Source organism: Pelodiscus sinensis, chromosome 1 (genome assembly GCF_052426305.1).
Source record: "Pelodiscus sinensis isolate ZL-2025 chromosome 1, ASM5242630v1, whole genome shotgun sequence".
Taxonomy (NCBI): domain Eukaryota; kingdom Metazoa; phylum Chordata; order Testudines; family Trionychidae; genus Pelodiscus; species Pelodiscus sinensis.
In genome coordinates this window covers 57,002,836-57,021,774 of record NC_143052.1, presented here as the reverse complement: position 1 = coordinate 57,021,774, position 18,939 = coordinate 57,002,836, and the positions used below count along the sequence as shown (strand labels likewise).

Genomic DNA, 18,939 nt, shown 5'->3' with positions numbered 1-18,939 from the left:
GCTGCTAGCTGTCTACACTGGCCACTTGCTTTTCCGGCAAAGCAATGATGATCTAATGTAAAATCGTCATTGTTTTTCTGGAAAAACTATATTGCTCCCGTTCGAGCAAAAGTCCTTTTCCGGAAAAACTGTTCCGGAAAAGGGCCAGTGTAGACAGCACAGTAGTCTTTTCCGCAAAAAAGCCTCGATCGCGAAAATGACGATTGGGGCTTTTTTGCGGAAAAGCGCGTCTACATTGGCACGGACACTCTTCCGGAAAAAGTGCTTTTCCGGAAAAGCATCCTGCCAATGTAGACGTGCTTTTCCGGAAATTCTTATAACGGAAAAACTGTTCCGTTTTAAGCATTTCCGGAAAAGGGTGCCAGTGTAGACGTAGCCGTGGTTTCTTTAGTGCTATTAAGGCTGTTTCTTAGCCAGCTTGTCATGGCATGAACCCCCTTTGCTCAAAGGATGGAACCACACTTTTGAAGGATAATGTAGCCATTAATTTTTACTGGAAAGAACATTTTGAAGATCTTCTTAATAGTAATTCCTTGGTTGCAGATGAAGTTCTTGAGCAAATCCCCCAATGACCTTCTAGGGATGAGCTTGGAAATCCTCCCAATTTGTGTGAGGTATACACTGCCATCAAGCAAATGAAGAACAACAAGGCAGCAAGTCCAGATGGGATCCCTGCTGAAATCTTTAAAGATGGTGGACCAGAATTAATTTGGTACCTCAGCCTGCTTATCCTTAAAATCTGGATAATGGAGGAGATACCCAGTGAAATGAGGGATGCTCTGATTGTTACATTCTTTAAAAAAAGGGGATAAAGCAGACCGTGGAAACTATTGTGGTATCTCTCTCCTTGCTGTTGCTGGCAAAGTTCTGGCACGGGTCCTTGCAACCCGTCTTCTGCCCCGTCAGAAGAAATTTTACCAGAATCACAGAGTGGTTTCCAATTATGTTGTGGAACTGCGGATATGATCTTCATTGCATGGCAGCTGCAAGAGAAGTGTTGGGAGCAAAACTGACCACTGTTTATGGCTTTTATTGATCTAACTAAAGTCTTTGACTCGGTGAATCTCCGTGCCCTTTGGACAGTACTTCTGAAGATTGTGTGTCCTGATAAACACCTCAATGTCCTAAAGTTGTTTCATGATAACATGAAAGCGATTGTTCTGAGCAGCACTGGCTTCCAGAGTGAACTTTTCAAATTTTTCAGAGTGAACTTTTCAAACAGGAGTCAAAGAGGGCTGTATCATTACCCCAACCATGTTTGTGGTCTTTATTAGAGTAATTTTCAACCTAATTGCTGGGAAGCTCTCAGCTGGCATTGAAATCATCTACAGAATGGCTGGAAAGCTGTTTAGGCTTAGCACACTGAAAGCTAAGAGTAAGATTTCCACTACATCTGTCGTGGAACTTCAGTATGCTGATGACAATGCAGTTTTTGCCCACTCTGAGAAAGATCTTCAGGCTATCGTGAATGTGTTTTACTGATGCTTATGTATGTCTTGGTCTTACCCTCAATATCAAGAAGACAAAAGTGCTCCATCAGCCCTCTCCAAATGAGGTAACATGTGCTCATCTATTAAAATCAACAGAGAGGCACTGGAGAATGTTGATCATTTTCTCTACTTTGGAAGTTATATTTCATCCAAGGCAGATATTGATGTAGAAATCCAACATCGTCTGAGCTGTGCCAGAACAGCTTTGCTCGTTTGTAGCACAAAATTTTTGAAGATCACGACATTCAAACAGACACCAAACTTCTTGTCTATCAAGCTGTCATTCTTCCAACACTATTGTTTAGGTCTGAAACCTGGACAACCTACAGACATCACTTGAAAGTCCTTGAGGGGTGTCACCAATGCTGCCTCTGCAAGATCTTGAAGTTCAAATGGGAAGACAGGCACACTAATATAAGTGTTCTAGAATAGGCAAAGAGCACCAGTATTGAGACAATGATCATCTGTCAGCAACTTTTTTGGACTAGTCACGTTGTTCGGATGCCAGACCATAGCCTCCCAAAATAGGCCCTGTTTCCTCAGCTGAAAAAGGATACTTTAATGTGGGAGGAAAACAGAAGCATTATAAGGAATTGCTAAAGGATAACTTGTTCAACATTTTTATTAATGATCTAGATAAGGGGATGGATTGCACACTCAGCAAGTTTGCAGATGACACTAAGCTGGGGGAGAGGTAGATATGCTGGAAGGCGGGGATAGGGTCCAGAGTAACCTGGACAGATTAGAGGATTGGGCCAAAAGAAATCTGATGAGGTTCAACGAGAACAAGTGTAGAGTCCTGCACTAGGAACGGAAGAATCCCTAGCATTGTTACAGGCTGGGGACCAAATGGCTAAGCAGCAGTTCTGCAGAAAAGGACCTGGGGATTACAGTGGATGAGAAGCTTGATATGAGCCAACGGTGTGCCCTTGTAGCCAAGAAGGTTAATGGGATATTAGGGTGCATTAGGAGGAGCATTGCCAGCAGATCCAGAGAAGTGATTATTCCCCTTTATTCGACTCTGGTGAGGCCACATCTGGAGTATTGTGTCCAGTTCTGGGCCCCCCACTATAGAAAGGATGTGGATGCATTGGAGAGGGTCCAGCGGAGAGTGATCAAAATGATTAGAGGGCTGGAGCGCATGACCTATGAGGAGAGACTGAGGGTATGTCTACACTACAGAGTTTGTTCGAACTAACTTAGTTCGAATTAACTAATTCGAACTAAGCTAATTCAAACTAACGCGTCTAGAACTAAAAACTAGTTCAAATTAGCATTTTGCTAATTCGAACTAGCATGTCCACATTAAGTGGACCCTGAACAGGGCTTAAGGATGGCCGGAAGCAGTGCCGGCAGGGCATCAGAGGAGGACTTAGAGCGTGGAGATGCTGTCTCAGGCTAGCCGAGGGCTGCGCTTAAAGGGACCCGACCCCCCCTCCCCCCGACAGACAGTTCTCAGGGGTGCCCCGCTTGCAAACCAGTCCTGGCTTGGAGTGCCCGGAGTGCCCACACTGGGCACATCACAGCACTCGGCCATCAGACCGGCTGCACTTGCCGCAGGCTGCCATCTGGGGAGAGGGGGCAATTGGGGGGGCTGCAGGAGAGCTTCCACCCCCAGAAGCCCGCAGAGCCAGCCCAATCCTCCCCATCGGGGGCTCGTACCCCCTTCCTCCCTCACCTCCTTCCACTTACCCTTCCCTAGCCCCCCTTCCTGATGTACAAAATAAAGATAACGTTTCTTCCAACATTGACTCTGTCTTTATTGAACAAAACTGGGGGAGACTGGGAAAAGGAGGTGGGAGAGGCGAAGAGAAAGGCTGGGAGAGGGGAGGGCAACTAACATGATCAGGGGTTGGGAACAGGTCCCAGATGAAGAGAGGCTACAGAGACTGGGACTGTTCAGCTTAGAAAAGAGGAGATGGAGTGGGGACAGGATAGAGGTCTCTAAAAGCAGGGGTTGGGTGGAGAGGGTGCATTCATAAAAGTTCTTCATGAGTTCCCATAAAGGAGGACTAGAGGACACCAAAGGAAAGGACTGGGTAGCAGGCTTCAAACTAGTAAGAGAAAGTTGTTGTTCTTGACAAAGCAAATAGTTAACCTGTGGAACTCCTTGCTGCAGGAGGCTGTGAAGGCTACAACTAGAACAGAGTTTAAAGGGAAGTGAGATCAAGTCATGGAGGTTGGGTCCATGGAGTAGTCTTAGCCACGGGGTAGAAGTGGTGTCCCTGCCCAAAGTTTGTGGAAGGCTGGAGAGGGATGGCATGAGACAAATGGCTTGGTCACTGTCTTCGGTCCATCCCCTCCAGGGTCCCTAGGGTTGGCCGCTGTCGGCAGTCAGGCTACTGGGCTAGATGGACCTTTGGTCTGACCCAGTACGGCCATTGTAAGCTCAGGGCTCAGGGTCGGGGGTCTCAGTGGACCCCCTTGATTTTCATGCACACCTGCTCCTGGGTGGCCAGGCTGGCAGCTCTCCTGCCCTAGACGGCCACTTTCCTGTGCCTAGTGCGGAGATCGTGGACGAGGTCCACAATGTCTGCACTAGCCCAGGAAGGTGCCCGCCTTTTGCGGTCCTGGGCAAGCTCCCGGGAGCCGCCAGCCTGGTCCCGGGAAGAGGGGGTGGGCTGGGGGACATCGGGTGGGTGGCTCTGCCGTGCCAGGTGCAGGGTCTGCTGGCTGGGTGCTGGCAGGCTTGCACCTGGCAGGGGCACCGTAGCCAGCCCATGCCCCTTTAAGGGGTCCGGGGCCGGGAGGGGGGCAGACGAGTTTCCCTGGTGTTGGCCAGAGTGGCCACCAGGGAAAGCTGGGGAGGGCTAGCCTCCCGCTAGTTCGAATTAAGGGGCTACACACCCCTTAATTCGAACTAGTAAGTTCGAACTAGGCTTAATCCTCGTAAAATGAGGTTTTCCTAGTTCGAACTAAGCGCTCCGCTAGTTCGATTTAAGTTCGAACTAGTGGAGCGCTAGTGTAGCGCCTATGAATGTTAGTTCGAACTAACGTCCGTTAGTTTGAACTAACATTGTAGTGTAGACATACCCTGAGGGATTTGGGTATGTTTAGTCTGCAGAAGAGAAGAGTGAGGGGGGATTTGATGATAGCCTTCAATTTCCTGAAGGGAGGTTCCAAAGGGGATGGAGAGAGGATGTTCACAGTAGTGACGGATGGCAGAACAAGGAGTGATGGTCTCAAGTTACAGCAGGAGAGGTCTAGGTTGGACATTAGGAAAAACTATTTCATTAGGAGGGTGGTGAAGCACTGAAATGGGTTACCTAGGGTGGTGGTGGAATCTCCATCCCTAGAGGTTTTTAAGTCTCTGCTTGACAAAGGCTTGGCTGAGTTGATTTAGTTGAGATTGGTCCTATCTTGGTCAGGGGGCTGGACTTGATGACCTCCTGAGGTCTCTTCCAGCTCTATGATTCTATGAGTCAAAGATGTGCACCATTGACATTGACACTTGGGAGACACTTGCCCAGGATCACTCAAAATGGAGTCAAGAACTATGCAATGGCTTCCTGCATTTTGAATTTGCCCACTGACGTGCTGAAGAGGAGAAGAGGTGCAGGAGGAAGGGGAGACTGGCTTCTAGTCATGGTCAACAGCTTCCTGCTGTACCTGGAAACATCTGTCCTCACTGTAATAGAACTTGTGGTTCAAAGATCGGCCTTATCAGCCACCTGAGTGTCCACAACTCCCATGGAAGATGATCATTCTCAGCAATGAGTGATCTCCCACCATTTTTTGAATACACAAATCTACATTGCAGCCCTAAACAGATGTCTATTCCCTCTCTACACCGAGATTGATTTGTGTGCACACTGGAGCTATTGTTGAGAAGTGCCAACCATAGAAAAGGTTAGTGTATATTACGTGACCTAAATTAGGTGTGCAATTGTCAAGTTTTACACATGAAGCACAAGTAGATATTTTTTCCAAATGTAGTGTAGACCATCAAGTTTTACCTACAAGTATCAAAGTAAATTGAAGTTGTTTTAGAGGATATCTCTTTGTGGACTGCACATCAAGAACTTGGCTGACGTTCAGAGTAGAGAAAGCTGCAAAACAGGATGATTGGAACTTCACCATATGTTGGAGAACAAATTGAAATTTCTCCCTTGCTTTTATCTAATGTAGTTATTTGGCTTCAGTACACTTTTTTTTAGTTTTGCTGTTTTTCATTTTAGCTGTTATTGATGCCTAAGTTTTCACTTTTTTCTGGTAAAAAAATAGTCAACCACAACCAGTGGACCTTTTTTTGAAACATAATGAAATCTTAGTCCCATTGAAATAAATTGGAGTTTTTCCATTGATTTTAATGGTGTCAAAAGATCATCCTATATATATTAGGCTCATAGGGACCATCATGATTATTTAGCTGCATATTGCAAGTTACAGAACCACACTCACTAACTGCTGTAATAGATCCCTAACCTATGGCTGAGTTACTGATATCCTCAAATAATGTTTAAAGACTTCAAGTTATAGAAAACACACCATTTACACTAGTTTAAACTTGTGACTGACCAGTTCCTCAAGCTGCAGAGGAAGGTGAAAACCTTCAAGGGTTTCTATCAATGTGACCCAGGGGACAATCCCCAGCCCCAACTCAGGTGAATAGGGCATTCATCAAGACCCTGCTGCAGCCACATGGGAAAGAATTCCGTCCTGTAACTCAGAACTCCCTCCCATCTAGTATCCCATCAATAGCCATTGGAGTTATTTGGTGCTAGTGTACCCATACATATAGTGGGTGTGGTTCACTGCCACATGTAGTGGTACTTAGAACACTTATAGTGAGAGCTAAAAATGAGTAAGCTCTACCACCTAAGATGAGAGCCCCCAGGCTTTTTAGCTCAAGCTGTAGAGGCTCCTACCTTGAGGTCCCAGGTTCAAATTAAGGATGTTAAAATGTGGTTAATTGACTAGTCAATAGGCACTTCTGCATTCCTCTTTTGAAATGTACAAGAGCCCCAATGCGGGCTCTTGTGCATTTCAAAGCCATGGAGGCTGGGGTCAGTGGGGGACTCACAGTCCCCTGTTGACCCCGGGCTCCATGCTATGGGATCCCTTGCCCCTTTGAATCACGCAGAAGTGGTGGTTTCAAAGGGGCAGCAGCCATGCAGCTAATCACGTGTGGCCAAGAGAGGCCTACATAAACCTGCCCAAGGGGAACTGTGAGTAACTGGGTTCTTTGGGAAAGTGCTGCTTGGGACAGACCTCAGAGAATAGACTGACTCTGGGTCCAAAGAGAGGCAGAGTGACTAGCCCAGTGAACCAGAGATGCTGGCACTTGACAGGGCCTGCTCCAGTGTCAGAGGGATTTTGCAACTGGCTGCTCAGCGTGGACTAACACACACAGAACACAATGCTGTCTCCACTCCAGCTGCAGACCTTCAAACGCACCCACACAATCATCTGGGACTCTGAATCCAGAGGAGTGCACACTCTGGGGTGGGATAAATGGTGGCAGTGCAAATGTCAGATAAGCTTCCTTTCTTTTTGTGTACTTTTTAATTGATGTTGTTCACTTTTAATCCGTTAAACCTGGTTTCTTTAAGTTAAGTAAAGGTGTGTTAATTCTAATGTAATCAATTAGATTTATCTTATTTAGTTAGTTCCAGGTTATTATTGGATTTCATTACAATCATTGTTACAATAGTCAGGGTCGGATGAGAGTTTTGCGGGGCCCAGGGCAGTACAATTTTGCGGGGCCCCCCCCTTTGGAGAGAAAATAGAAAAAAGGCGGCAAATACGCAAATTGAAGGCTATTTTTCATATTAAATGTGAATTGGGTAAATTTGATAGAAACTTAATTTAGTAGGATAATTTTTATTTTAATTATATTGTAATTCATTCTTAAACACAATTCTGCATTAATAATTAAACATTTTAATTTGTATTTAAGTCTACTATAGCTGTTTAGCTCTTTTGGCAGCACATTCTTCAATTATGTCAGTAAAGTCCATTTCTTTACACAGGTCATTTTCAATCGATAAAATCGAAAGACCTACAAAATGCTCCTGGATCACAGTAGATTCTCTTTGACTGCCCATGGCTGGTATTTGCCGTGCAGCATTGGGTGTTCGGCAGTCATTGGGACTTGCAGGGGCGAGGTGGAGTGTGGGTGTTGGGCCTTGGGGGGCCAGGCAGCATTAGGTGTTGGGATTTGGGGGGGACAGGCAGTGTGTGGGTGCTGGGATTTGGGCGGCAGGCAGTGTGTGGGTACTTGGGTTGGGGGGCAGGCAGGGTGTGGCTACGTGGAAGATGGCACACAGATGGGCCATAGGGAGGACCAGCGGGCAGGGGTGTCTGACTCATCAGACAGGCCAAAATTACTATTTCAGCCTCTCGAACAGCTCCTGGCTGGGCGGGGGCAGCTGACAACTCCCCCTGCTCCCAGGGATGTGTGTGTGTGTGTGGGGGGGGGGGGGGCGCTGTCTGTGGAGCTGGGTTGCGCTGCACCCACGAGTGGGGGAGGTGGTAACTGGCGGGAGGAGACAGGGTCTCCCTGGCAGGCGGGTCGCTCTGCCCCCGGGCGTGGCGGGAAAGGGGTCTAGGCTCCCCTCGGGGAAGAGACCGCGCCATCCCCAGCCTCTCTCTGGACTGGGCAGGAGGGTGGGGCAGCGGGATACCCGGGCACCATGGCCAGGTGTCGCCCTTGCCTCCATAGCAATGAGCCGCCACCGCGTACATGCCACAGGCTAACAAAGCCGCTCGTGGACACGCAGCGAAGGGCAGCGGCGGAGGCGGCTCCAGCAGGTAAGGGCAGCAACGACAGATATACGGCAGGGTGAGCGGGGCTGGCGCGGGGCCTATTGAAGCGCGGGGCCCGGGGCAGTCGCCCCGCTCGCTCGCTCTGCTCTATATCCGCCGCTGACAATAGTGAGAGTCATGAATTTGAATTCACAGTATTACACTTGAGACTCTGCTGTTATTTCAACCTTGTAAAGATTCTGCATGTTGATTGGCTTGCCATTCTACCTCATTTACCAAAAGAACCTGAGCCTGCATATCAGCTAGTTAGGATAAAGAACAATGTAAAGCAAATATAGTGCTGAATATCTGTGTCCTTTGCAGACAAAAGAATTAAAAATCTTCAGTCAAAAGGTTCTTCCTCAAAGACTGTAATAATAAGAAGAAATGACACAATGCGAATATGTGTTTATGTTCTATTATGTTCCACAATGCATTGGAAAATGGTACAAAATCAAACTAGCCTTATTACATTCACAGTACTGTTATACCTTTCAGTGCTCCTCCTCCTTCTCTCACAAGCCACTAGAATTTAATTCAGATAGTTCAGCACATCTTCACTTAGGTACAGAATTGATTTATAGCTATTAAAAGCTGATTGTATGCACATTATGCTGAAAATGCAGAGCTTGAATCATTAGCAAGTGTTCCTTAAAGGACTTTTCTGCAAGATTTCTCTTTCAACAGTTAAGTACATATTGTAAGTTTAGCTCCAGATAGGGGGGGAAAAACCCTGAACAATTGAAGACATACCATCTGTTAGGCGTGGCTACCTATTTATTTTAATAAGTATCTATTTTTATCTTAGCCAAGAGAGTATCTGCAATAGGTTATTATTTCTTAAACATTTTGTATGCAGTTGCATGGTATTTCTGATGGGTGGTCAGATGGGCTTCAGTACTTCAGTTATAGAGCAGAAATAGCATCTGTACATATCATGGCTGTGATTCTAAGGGACCCTGAATATCTTCTGTGAAGAAAAGAGCTCTATTGTTAACATTGCTCTTGTGTGAGAGTTAAGGTTGCTCAGCATCTTGTAGGGTGGGCCCTACAGTAATATGTCACTTAGCCCCAACATTGTATTGCACTTGGTTTTGGGAGAAAAGGCATTAAGCTATTTATTTAATACATTGCCATTCTTATTGACCAGGATTAAGACTGTACATTTAAAAAAAACTGCTAACTGCATCTTTTTTGATACTTTTTACAACTGAGCTGTCTCAAATCTACTAATAAAACTTTCTCCATGGGCATTATTACCTTTACCACAGGACATTGTCATGCTGCAGCTGCTAAGCAGAACAATCTCAGACATGTAGCAGACTATGAAATTTAATCTTTTGTTTTTTTTCTCATTGTCACTATACAGTTTATTCTTATGGAATATACAAACTGAGTGACAACACTTTTGGATTTTGAATTATTATGAAGGGTCTAAATCTCTCACATGCATTTGTAGTATTATAGTAAAGTTAAACCTTCTGTTCAGGTATCTCTGTCAGAAGTAATTTTCTAATACAAATGGATAGCCTTAGAGTTATATATTTTGGGGTTCCAAATGCTAGTGATTTATTAAATCACAATTTATTAATCTGGATTACACCAGAGGGAGCATTATTCTAAGACAGTAGTTTTTAGCCTTTTTCATTTGCAGACAGGGGCAGATGAGGATTTTGCGGGGCCCAGGGCAGCACAATTTCGCAGGGCTCCCCCTTTGCCACGGCGCATGCGCAGGGCTTCTTGAAGCGCGGGGCCCGGGGTGGCCGCCCCGCTCACCCTGCCCTATATCCGTCACTGTTTGCAGACACCTAAAAAATTTTGAATTTTGAACAGGATGTTTTTTGAAATCTTAGACCGGGGTGGGGAACCTTTTTTGGGTCAGGGGCCACTGACGTATAGAAAAGTCATGTGGGGGCCACACACAAGAGAGAAGCAAAAAACCCCAAAAACCGACGGAGAAGGAGAAAAGCACTCCCCACATTCCTCTTTTACACCAGAGACTGGCGGGGGGGGGGGGGGGGGGGCAGCCTATTGGATTTTGTGTGCTCCAGCCCTTCAGTGGGACAGTGAGGAGAGCTAGAGCACCAATGTAGGCTTCCCAATGCAGGGAGGGCTCCTGAGCCTGGGGGGCTAGATTCAGTCAAGTGGAGGCCACATCCAGCCCCTGGGTCTTAGGTTTCCCATCCCTGTCTTAGATATAGTTTGTGGACAGCCAGTGGTCTATTATTTACAGATTGAAAACTTCTGTTCTAAGAAATTTGGGGATTGTGAACATATCTGAAAAGGTGTAAATAATAAGGGGTTTTCATTAACTCATAAAAATTTACTTTGTCAGGTATCAAAATTAACTGTGTATTAACATTTATTCAGCATGGTAGGTATTCTATCAAACACTGACTTTTTGGTATTTTAAGGGTAATCTAAATAAAAGATTTGCCTTATTGTATTAGAGAACTGGTCCTATTAGGTCCAGTACCCCTAATGCCTTTAGGGTGCTATGAAAACTCCAGTGGCCAATTTTGCCATACTGTCCATGGAATGGCAGTCCTTCTCCACTCCCGCTGTGCTCAGTATATACTGTGTTTTGTGAGACCTGATTACTTATACATTAGTTTCCAAAAGAACACTCAATTTCTCTAGTATAATGAGCACAAGCAGACCTGCCTGGAGTAATGGTGCTTGGTGACCAGGAGATTGGCAGTATCATATTCAGGGAATTAAATTTGATTTTTCTCTCTCTCATGTGTTGGAATTCAGAGCATCCTAATGTGCATCCTAATTGCAAAAAATGTGCAATAGCACAAAGATCCAAAGGTGAAAAGTCCAAAGCTGAATTTAATATTCAAGTATAAAGTTGTGATGAAACCCTATAAAGGTTGGCTGCAACTCTTGTACAATAATGTGCCTAAATCTTGAAACATTACCATCGTTTGTTTAATAAATTAAATTTAGATTCCAAAGAAAATTTCTATCTATTTCAAGTGAATAGAACAGTTGTTCTCTGGTTTTAACTCACTTGGGACTTACTTTCTTCTTCTACCCACTCTGAGTTGTCACTTACTCCACTACTTTGAGACTTCTTGGACCATAAGCTTTTCAGTGTGGAGATTCTTGTTTAATATTTGTATTAACTCGGAGCTGAATTCTTGGACCAGGATCCCACTGTGTTTGGCATTATAGAAACATAGAGGCTACGGCTACACTATGGCTATGTCTACACTGGCGCGATCTTGAGCTAGAGCTATGCAAATGAGGCTAAGCGTGGAATATCTTCGAGCCTCATTTGCATATCTAATGAGCCGCCATTTTTGCAGAAGAGGCTCTTGCGCAAGAAGAAGCTGTCTACACTGCCCCTTCTTGTGCAATAAAAGCCACCTTGCGCAATGCTGTTATTCCTGAAAATAATCAGCATATTCAGGAATGAGGCTCAGCAATATTCCACACTTAGCCTCATTTGCATAGCTCTGGCACAAGATCGCTCCTGGTGCCTTGGCTGGCCCCCGTGTGGCAGAGCTGGGTGGCAGAGCTGGCAAAGCTGCTTCTGCCTCGTGGCCTCTGCAGGCTGTGTCTGCCTTTAAGGAGGCTCGGGTTACCAGGAAGTCCGGGAGCTGCCTGCAGGTACTGAGCGTCCAAGCGGCCACAAGGGCTTTTTTCTGTTTAGACTGCTTTTGCGCAAAATGTCTTGGCTGCCTGTCTACACTAGCCTCTTGCACAAGAACAGTTGTGCAAGACGGCTTCTTCCTGAGCGGGAGCATCAGAGTATTTGCGCAAGAAGCACTGACTTCATACATTAGAACATCAGTGTTCTTGCGCAAGAACTCGCGGCCAGTGTAGACAGGCAACAAGTTTTTGCGCAAAAGCAAGTGCTTTTGCGCAAAATCATGCCAATGTAGATATAGCCTCACTGCTTGTGTTTTTCTGCATCTTGATAGATGCTTCTGTTAGCTTAACCTTAGACTGAGTTTTGTTTCTAGTTCTTCAGTCTTATCCTGCATTTCCTGTATTATACCCTATACTCTCAGTGCATTTAGGAGGAATTTTGTGTGCACTAAGAATTCGTGATATTGGATGGCAGTCCCGTGTGTGCCTTTTCTTTTCCCATCTCTATCTGTTGGAAATAAATTGTTTATATTGCTAGAAACTGTTAATGCAGTTAAACCATCTTGTAGCATGCAAAACTATGTCATTCCACTCTGCTAGTGTCCCATGGCTAAAAATGAACATTTTGATGTAATTTGACTTGAGTTGCTTCATAATTTATTAATAGTTTCATTAAAATACCATGGATGTCTGCTATATAAAGGGTGTTATATAAACCACAATAGAAAATCCAAAAACCATAAAGGCATTTTAAAGGAAACTTTCTGGCTTTTGTGTCTACCATCTCAAAGAAAATACGACCAAATTTTAGTGCTGATGTAAAAACCTGGATGAGTTGGCTCAGATTTCTCCAGGTTATAAATTTCTGCATTCCCTCTATCCACATTTATAAAGTCTTTCTTTTCAAAATAATAAACATGTTTGTTTAGGGATGCAGTGTACCATTTTCTGTAGGTACTTATTAAAGCTTAAAACGGGTGGGAAACCTCAGGCCCGTGGCCAGATGCTTGCCTGGATCTGGCCCCCAAGGATCAGGGATCCCCACCACATTGGGGAGCCTGGTCTGGTACTCCAGCCCCCTTGCTACTCACCCACAGGGCTGGAGTATACAAAATCTACTAACCGGTCCTCCCCTAGGCTCAGGTGTGTGAGGGGAATGAGAAGATGACTTTTTCCTTCTCAGTCAGGGGCAGGGGCTTCTCCCTTTTGCTTATCACTTGTGTGCAGCCCCTGACTGATTTTTCTGTGGGTCAGCGGCCCCTGACTCAAAAATAGGCTCCCCACCCCTGTCTTAATACATGTTTCCAGAATAACGATATAAGCTTGTTGTGAGCTCAGCCAGTGTTACCGGCTGAGAAGTCAGCATTTACATTACAGTTGGCTGTTTACTGTTGATGACATTGCATTAGTGCTGGTTGCTCAAATTGCAATGACAGGAAACTTATGAATTGATTTAGATTTTACATGGTTGATTAAACACTCTGATGAATTTATTCTCTATATAAAATACATCTCTTCAGTATTTTCCTAGCATAATGCATTATGAAAAATCTGGGAATTGTTTCCTCATTTTGATCATGTGACATAAATATGGCTCTGTAGGATTCAAAGTTGTGCTCTGCTAATTATATGTGCAGATTAGAATGAAGATCTAGTCTACCCTGTACTGTTGTTTGTGTTTCAATTTTTTTTAACTAGTTCATTTTTACAATTCGTCTCTGGCAAGCAAAAGCATACACTCACAGATGTAAAAAGCAGCTGTAGCAGCAAAAATCACAACACTCATTTTGGTGAGCTTTACACGTTGAAAGGTTTTTGAAAGTTGTTGTGTTTTTAATCTATTGATAGTAAACCTTTTAAATTGAGTAAACCTTCTGTAAAGAGCTCATGATTTTTTAAACAAAATAAATTATCTTTTGATACTAGGCAGGCTTGTTTTTGTAGAAGCTATAAGATCAGCGTTCATGTGTCATACCACAGCTTAGGCTCATATACAGTGTTAACACCCTATGTGGTAAAGTGCAGGATAGCTGCATTGTTAGAGCTGCCATACTTTGGATGAGTTATTAAAGGTACCATCTGTCAATCTATGGATGAAATAAAAGAGCCTAAGGCACTTTCTTAAAAAGAACAGGGGATAGCACTTGCGTCTTAGAAAATACATTCTCTTCATTTAAAACGGGTCTGCTGTCCAGAGCTGTGTGTAAGATACTATTGCCCATAATATGATGCTGTTCTTGCTTGTTTGTCCACTTTACTAATATGGAACTCATTATTTTGAAATGAGCGGATGCTATAAAAATCCCAATACTATTTTCAATTATTTTCTTTTTTTTAGATACTTCAAGAAATGTAAAAGCATCCTCAGAAACAGCTGAAGTCTTTTTTCAGAAGTTAAGAAATAAATATGAATTCACAGTTTTGGTGACTCTAAAACAAGCCCATTTAAATTCAGGTGTTATTCTTTCTATTCATCATTTAGATCACAGGTAAGTACCGCCACTTGTATTACCTATACTATTGGTAAACTACTACATACAGCTACATGCCTTTAATTAAATCAGAAAAATAAGCTAAAGGAAACAAAGGTAAGATCTGTTGAGCAGAAGATCATTTTGAAGCAGCTATAGTGTAAGGCAACTCTCACTATGCAAATTCATAGATATTTACAAATCTAAATCTGCCAACAGAATGTGGAACCACTGTGTCTTGTTAAATGTCTCCTGCTGCTAAGGGCATAAAAAGCCATTTCGCTGTTGTTGGTCATAACTTTATGTGCCATATACCCAAATGGTGTAAATCAGCATAGCTCCATTGTAGTCAATAGAGCTATATCAATTTACATGAGCTCTGGATCCACACTATAACTGTGATACTTAACAAGCTAGCTGCCTCGTAAGTCTCTAAAGATTGTAAAAACTTCCTGTTTGTTATGGACATACTCCTATAAAAACTAACACAGTGGTTTGTAAAGAACATCTTTTAGGTTTGAAAGACTAAAGTAAATGACATTGAGCATTTGAGGTTTAATTCTTTCTGATTGGATAATCACTGTTTGAGAAAAGGAAGAAAATTCCTTATATTTTCTGTATCAGTTATAGTTACTAAAGCCAGCAAGTTCTGTTAAAATGGAAGAAGGAATTTACAAAACCTGTAATTTTTTTTCTGAATAAATTAGTCATCACCCTGGTAACAGACCTTCTTTCTCTTCAGTTTGTAGACCATTAGTTTCTTTTTCTGATACATTACTGTAATATTTTCCTTCTTGATAGTTGCGCTACTAAATGAAACAGTTGTATGTATGATTTTAAAGAGGCTGATTATAAAATAAACTCTTTCATAAAAGGACTACTATTATTGGAAAACCAGTATATTACTAGATATAAGAAAACAGATTTCAGTATCATAAGGGCAATTCTCCTTCCCCTTCTTTTCAAACATTTACCCAAAACTTGGAACTAATTTGAAGTTTACATTTTTTTATTAACTACCCATCTCTCCCATTGTAGCAGGACCAGCTGTCTCCTGAGTGCCTCCTCCTGGTCTGGGGTAGCTCTGTGATGCCAGACCTTAATTTTCCTTCTCAGATACTTCAATAATATACTGCCTCCCCTCTTCCTGACTCTTCGGTTTTATTAACTCCTCATATATCACGTTCATCATTAGTTTGTAAAATTTCTCTGAGTAGCAATAATAACTTATGTTTGTTTGGGAGGTGCTCAGCTCATCTTTGGATAACTAAGTAATAACAATAATGAAAAGGATGTGCTAGTTCATGTAGGCCAGCCAGTGAAGGATAATAAGATGATCAGTAACAATTACACAGATATGTCAAGAACATATAGAAAAAACGGATAGCTTTCTTTGACAGATAACAAGCATTTTGAATAAGGGGAAGTGTAGATTTGGTATATCTTGAATTTAATAAGGCTTTTAGTTCTGTTTCACTTGACCCCATAAACAAATAAGGACTCAGATGGAGCTAATACAAAGTGGTTATATAACTGGTGGGAAAAGAGTTCCCAGACAGTAGTTATCAGTGGTTCACAGTCAAGCTGGAAGAGCGTAACAAGTGGAGAACCAAAGGGATCAATTCTGGGTCTGGCTGTGTTCAATATCTTCACCAATGACTTGGTGACAATATTGAACCCACCCCACCCCACCCCAGTGGTTCTCAACTTGTGGGTTAGTATCTTAGAATCATAGAATACTAGAGCTGTAAGGGACCTTGAGATCATCAAGTCCAGTCCCCTGCCCTCGCGGCAAGACTAAGCACTGTCTAGATCATCCCTGATAGATATCTGTCTAACCTGCTCTTAAATATTTCCAGTGATGGAGATTCCACAAACTGCCTTGGCAATTTATTCCAGTGTGTAATCACCTTGCTGCAATTTAAACCCATTGCTTCTTATCCTGTCATCAGAGGCCAAGCAGAACAATTTTTCTCCCTCCTCCTTGTATCACCCTTTTAGTTGCTTGAAAACTGCTATCACATGCCCTCTCAGTCTTCTCGTTTCTAAACTAAACAAGCCCAGTTTTTTCAGTCTTCCCTTATAGGTCATATTTTCTAGACATTGAATCATTTTTGTTGCTCTTCCCTTGACCTTCTCCAATTTCTCCACATCTTTCTTGAAATGTGATGCCCAGAACACTATACTCCAGTTGAGGCCTAATCAGTGCAGAGTAGAGCAGAAGAATGACTTCTCGTGTCTTGCTCACAGCACTCCTGTTAATGCATTCCAAAATCATGTTTGCTTTTTTTTTTTCAACAGTGACATTATTGACTCATATTTGGCTTGTGGTCCACTATGTCCTCTAGATCCCTTTCTGCCGTACTCCTTCCTAGACACTCACTTCCCATTGTGTATGTGTAAAATGGATTGTTCTTTCCTAAGTGGAGTACTTTGCATTTGTCCTTGTTAAACTTCATCCTATTTACCTCAGACCATTTCTCTAGTTTGTCCAGATCATTTTGAATTATGACCCCATCCTCCAAAACATTTGCAACCCCTCCCAGCTTGGTATCATCTGCAGACTTAATATTCCCCTGGGCAGTGGGCTTTAGGCTTTGGTCCCCCTGTCAGGAGATTATGTAGTAATTTTTGTTGTCAGCTGTTCATGGCTCTTTGAGCTCTGGGAAGAAGAGGAGTAGGGATGGAGCGTGAATCAGTGGATTCACAGTGCTGTGAAAGTGCTGAGAGGAATAGGAAGTGCAGGGCTCCGGTGCGCCAGAGGCATGAGGAAAGGGGGCAGAGATCGGGTGGAACCCCAGTGGGCCGCAGGTTGCCCACCACCGGTAATCATGCATCCCACTGAGACCAAGGAGGGCCACTCACATGGCCCACTCACTAGTCTTGGTTGCCTGTCGTTGGTGTAGCCACAGTGACATCAATAGAGAGATGTTTCTTTACATGATTGCAGATCTGCCCCAATCATTCATTACCATTTTATTTTTAATTTAGGTATTTTTGATGATTTCCTTGATTTATTCCATCATATCAAGTTCAGTGTTTTCACTTTTTCTTTTCTCTTTTGCCAGTACAGTTTTATCAGACATTACTACTTAGGACTTCCAGAGTGGGTCTAGTCTAGCAAGGTGCTGCTTACTTCCTGAGAGATGCTGACTGCACTCATCTACTGTTGAACAGTATGGAAACTGATGGCACTCCGCACCTGACAAGATCATTCCCACTCTTGGACCTCCATGCTGCAGTTGGATTCATGAGGATGAATCCTTAATCCCACACAATTCCATTGACATCAGTGAGCCTTCACACAGACACAAAACTCTGTGGCTGTGTCTACACTGGCATGAATTTCCGGAACTGCTTAAAACAGAATACTATTCCGTTTTACGTTTTTCCGGAAAAGGAGCGTCTACATTGGCAGGCTGCTTTTCCTGAAAAGCCCTTTTTCTGGAAAAGCATCTGTGGCCAACGTAGACACGCTTTTCCGGAAAAGAGCCCCGATTGTCATTTTCGCGATCGGGGCTTTTTTCCGGAAAAGACTACTGGGCTGTCTACACTGGCCCTTTTCCGGAACAGTGTTCCGGAATAAGGACTTATGCCCGAGCGGGAGCAGCGTAGCTTTTCCGGAATAGTGGCTGATTTTGTACAGTAGAGCGTCGTTGCTTTTCCGGAAATTCAAGGGCCAGTGTAGACAGCTAGCAGTTTATTCCGGAAAAGCGGCTGATTTTCCAGAATAAGTGGCCCAGTGTAGACACAGCCTGCCTGTGTGGATCTGAATGTGGGAGCAGAGACATGGATACTTGATGTAGTTGTCATGTGGTGGCTGTTGCCATATAAGGTTCTAATCACAGCTTCCAGAGGGATGCATTAGGAATATGGTCATCTTCTGTTTTGGCAGTTAAAGGGAATGACATGCTTTTATTTTTCTTTTAGCTGGTAATTAAAGTTCTCAGGATTAAAATTTCTTCCTTCTCCTTCTGTTGTGACTGTGTTTTGTCTAATATTTTTTACTTTCAAGTTGGTTTATGGTGATTTAAAAGTGAAAATATCTATAAATCTGTTAGCTGTTACTTTCTAATCGCCCTATTTGTGCCTACAGTAGTCCCTCTCCTCCCCATTGACCTGAAATGACTGGGGAGTTCAGAAAATGGTGATCTTTTCTTGGGAAAAGCTCTTTTAGTGTGAGTAAATCAGAATTTTGTAATAATAATCATATAGCTGATTTTCAGGCAGCTAAATACCTATCTTTGGGAAAATTCATACATTTCAGTTACAAATGCTGCTTTTAATTGAGGAAATCAGCTAGACTGTACATGTAATGCTGGAAATTGACTTTATTTTACAATAAGGCTAAATATTTTGAATGTTGAGATTAAAGTTGTTGTCACCTTCTTACACATAGCAACTTGAAAAGCAACATTAAAGGTTGATGTCTGAGCTTGTAATACTCTGTATAATTTCCGGTGATGTGGAATGAATCAAAGCTGTTCCTCCAGAGAAGAGTTTTAAAGGCCAGTGGTTCACTAGTTGTACCATGATTTGGATGTCTTCTCCACATTCACATATTGGGCTTCTCTTCATTTTCCACTTGTACAGTAGGTAACTGCACCATATGTATTAGGTTCTGATACCAT

General features: G+C 43.3%; 1 protein-coding gene across 1 annotated transcript in view; it reads left to right on the top strand.

The window, feature by feature from the left end:
- The window catches only part of NELL2 (neural EGFL like 2), a 299,416-nt gene that overhangs the window by 23,002 nt on the left and 257,475 nt on the right, over positions 1-18,939 (top strand). Inside the window, exon 3 of the mRNA XM_006126494.5 lies at positions 14,176-14,326. Coding sequence (XP_006126556.3) covers positions 14,176-14,326 — 151 coding nt within the window. The remainder of the gene's footprint in view (positions 1-14,175; positions 14,327-18,939) is intronic.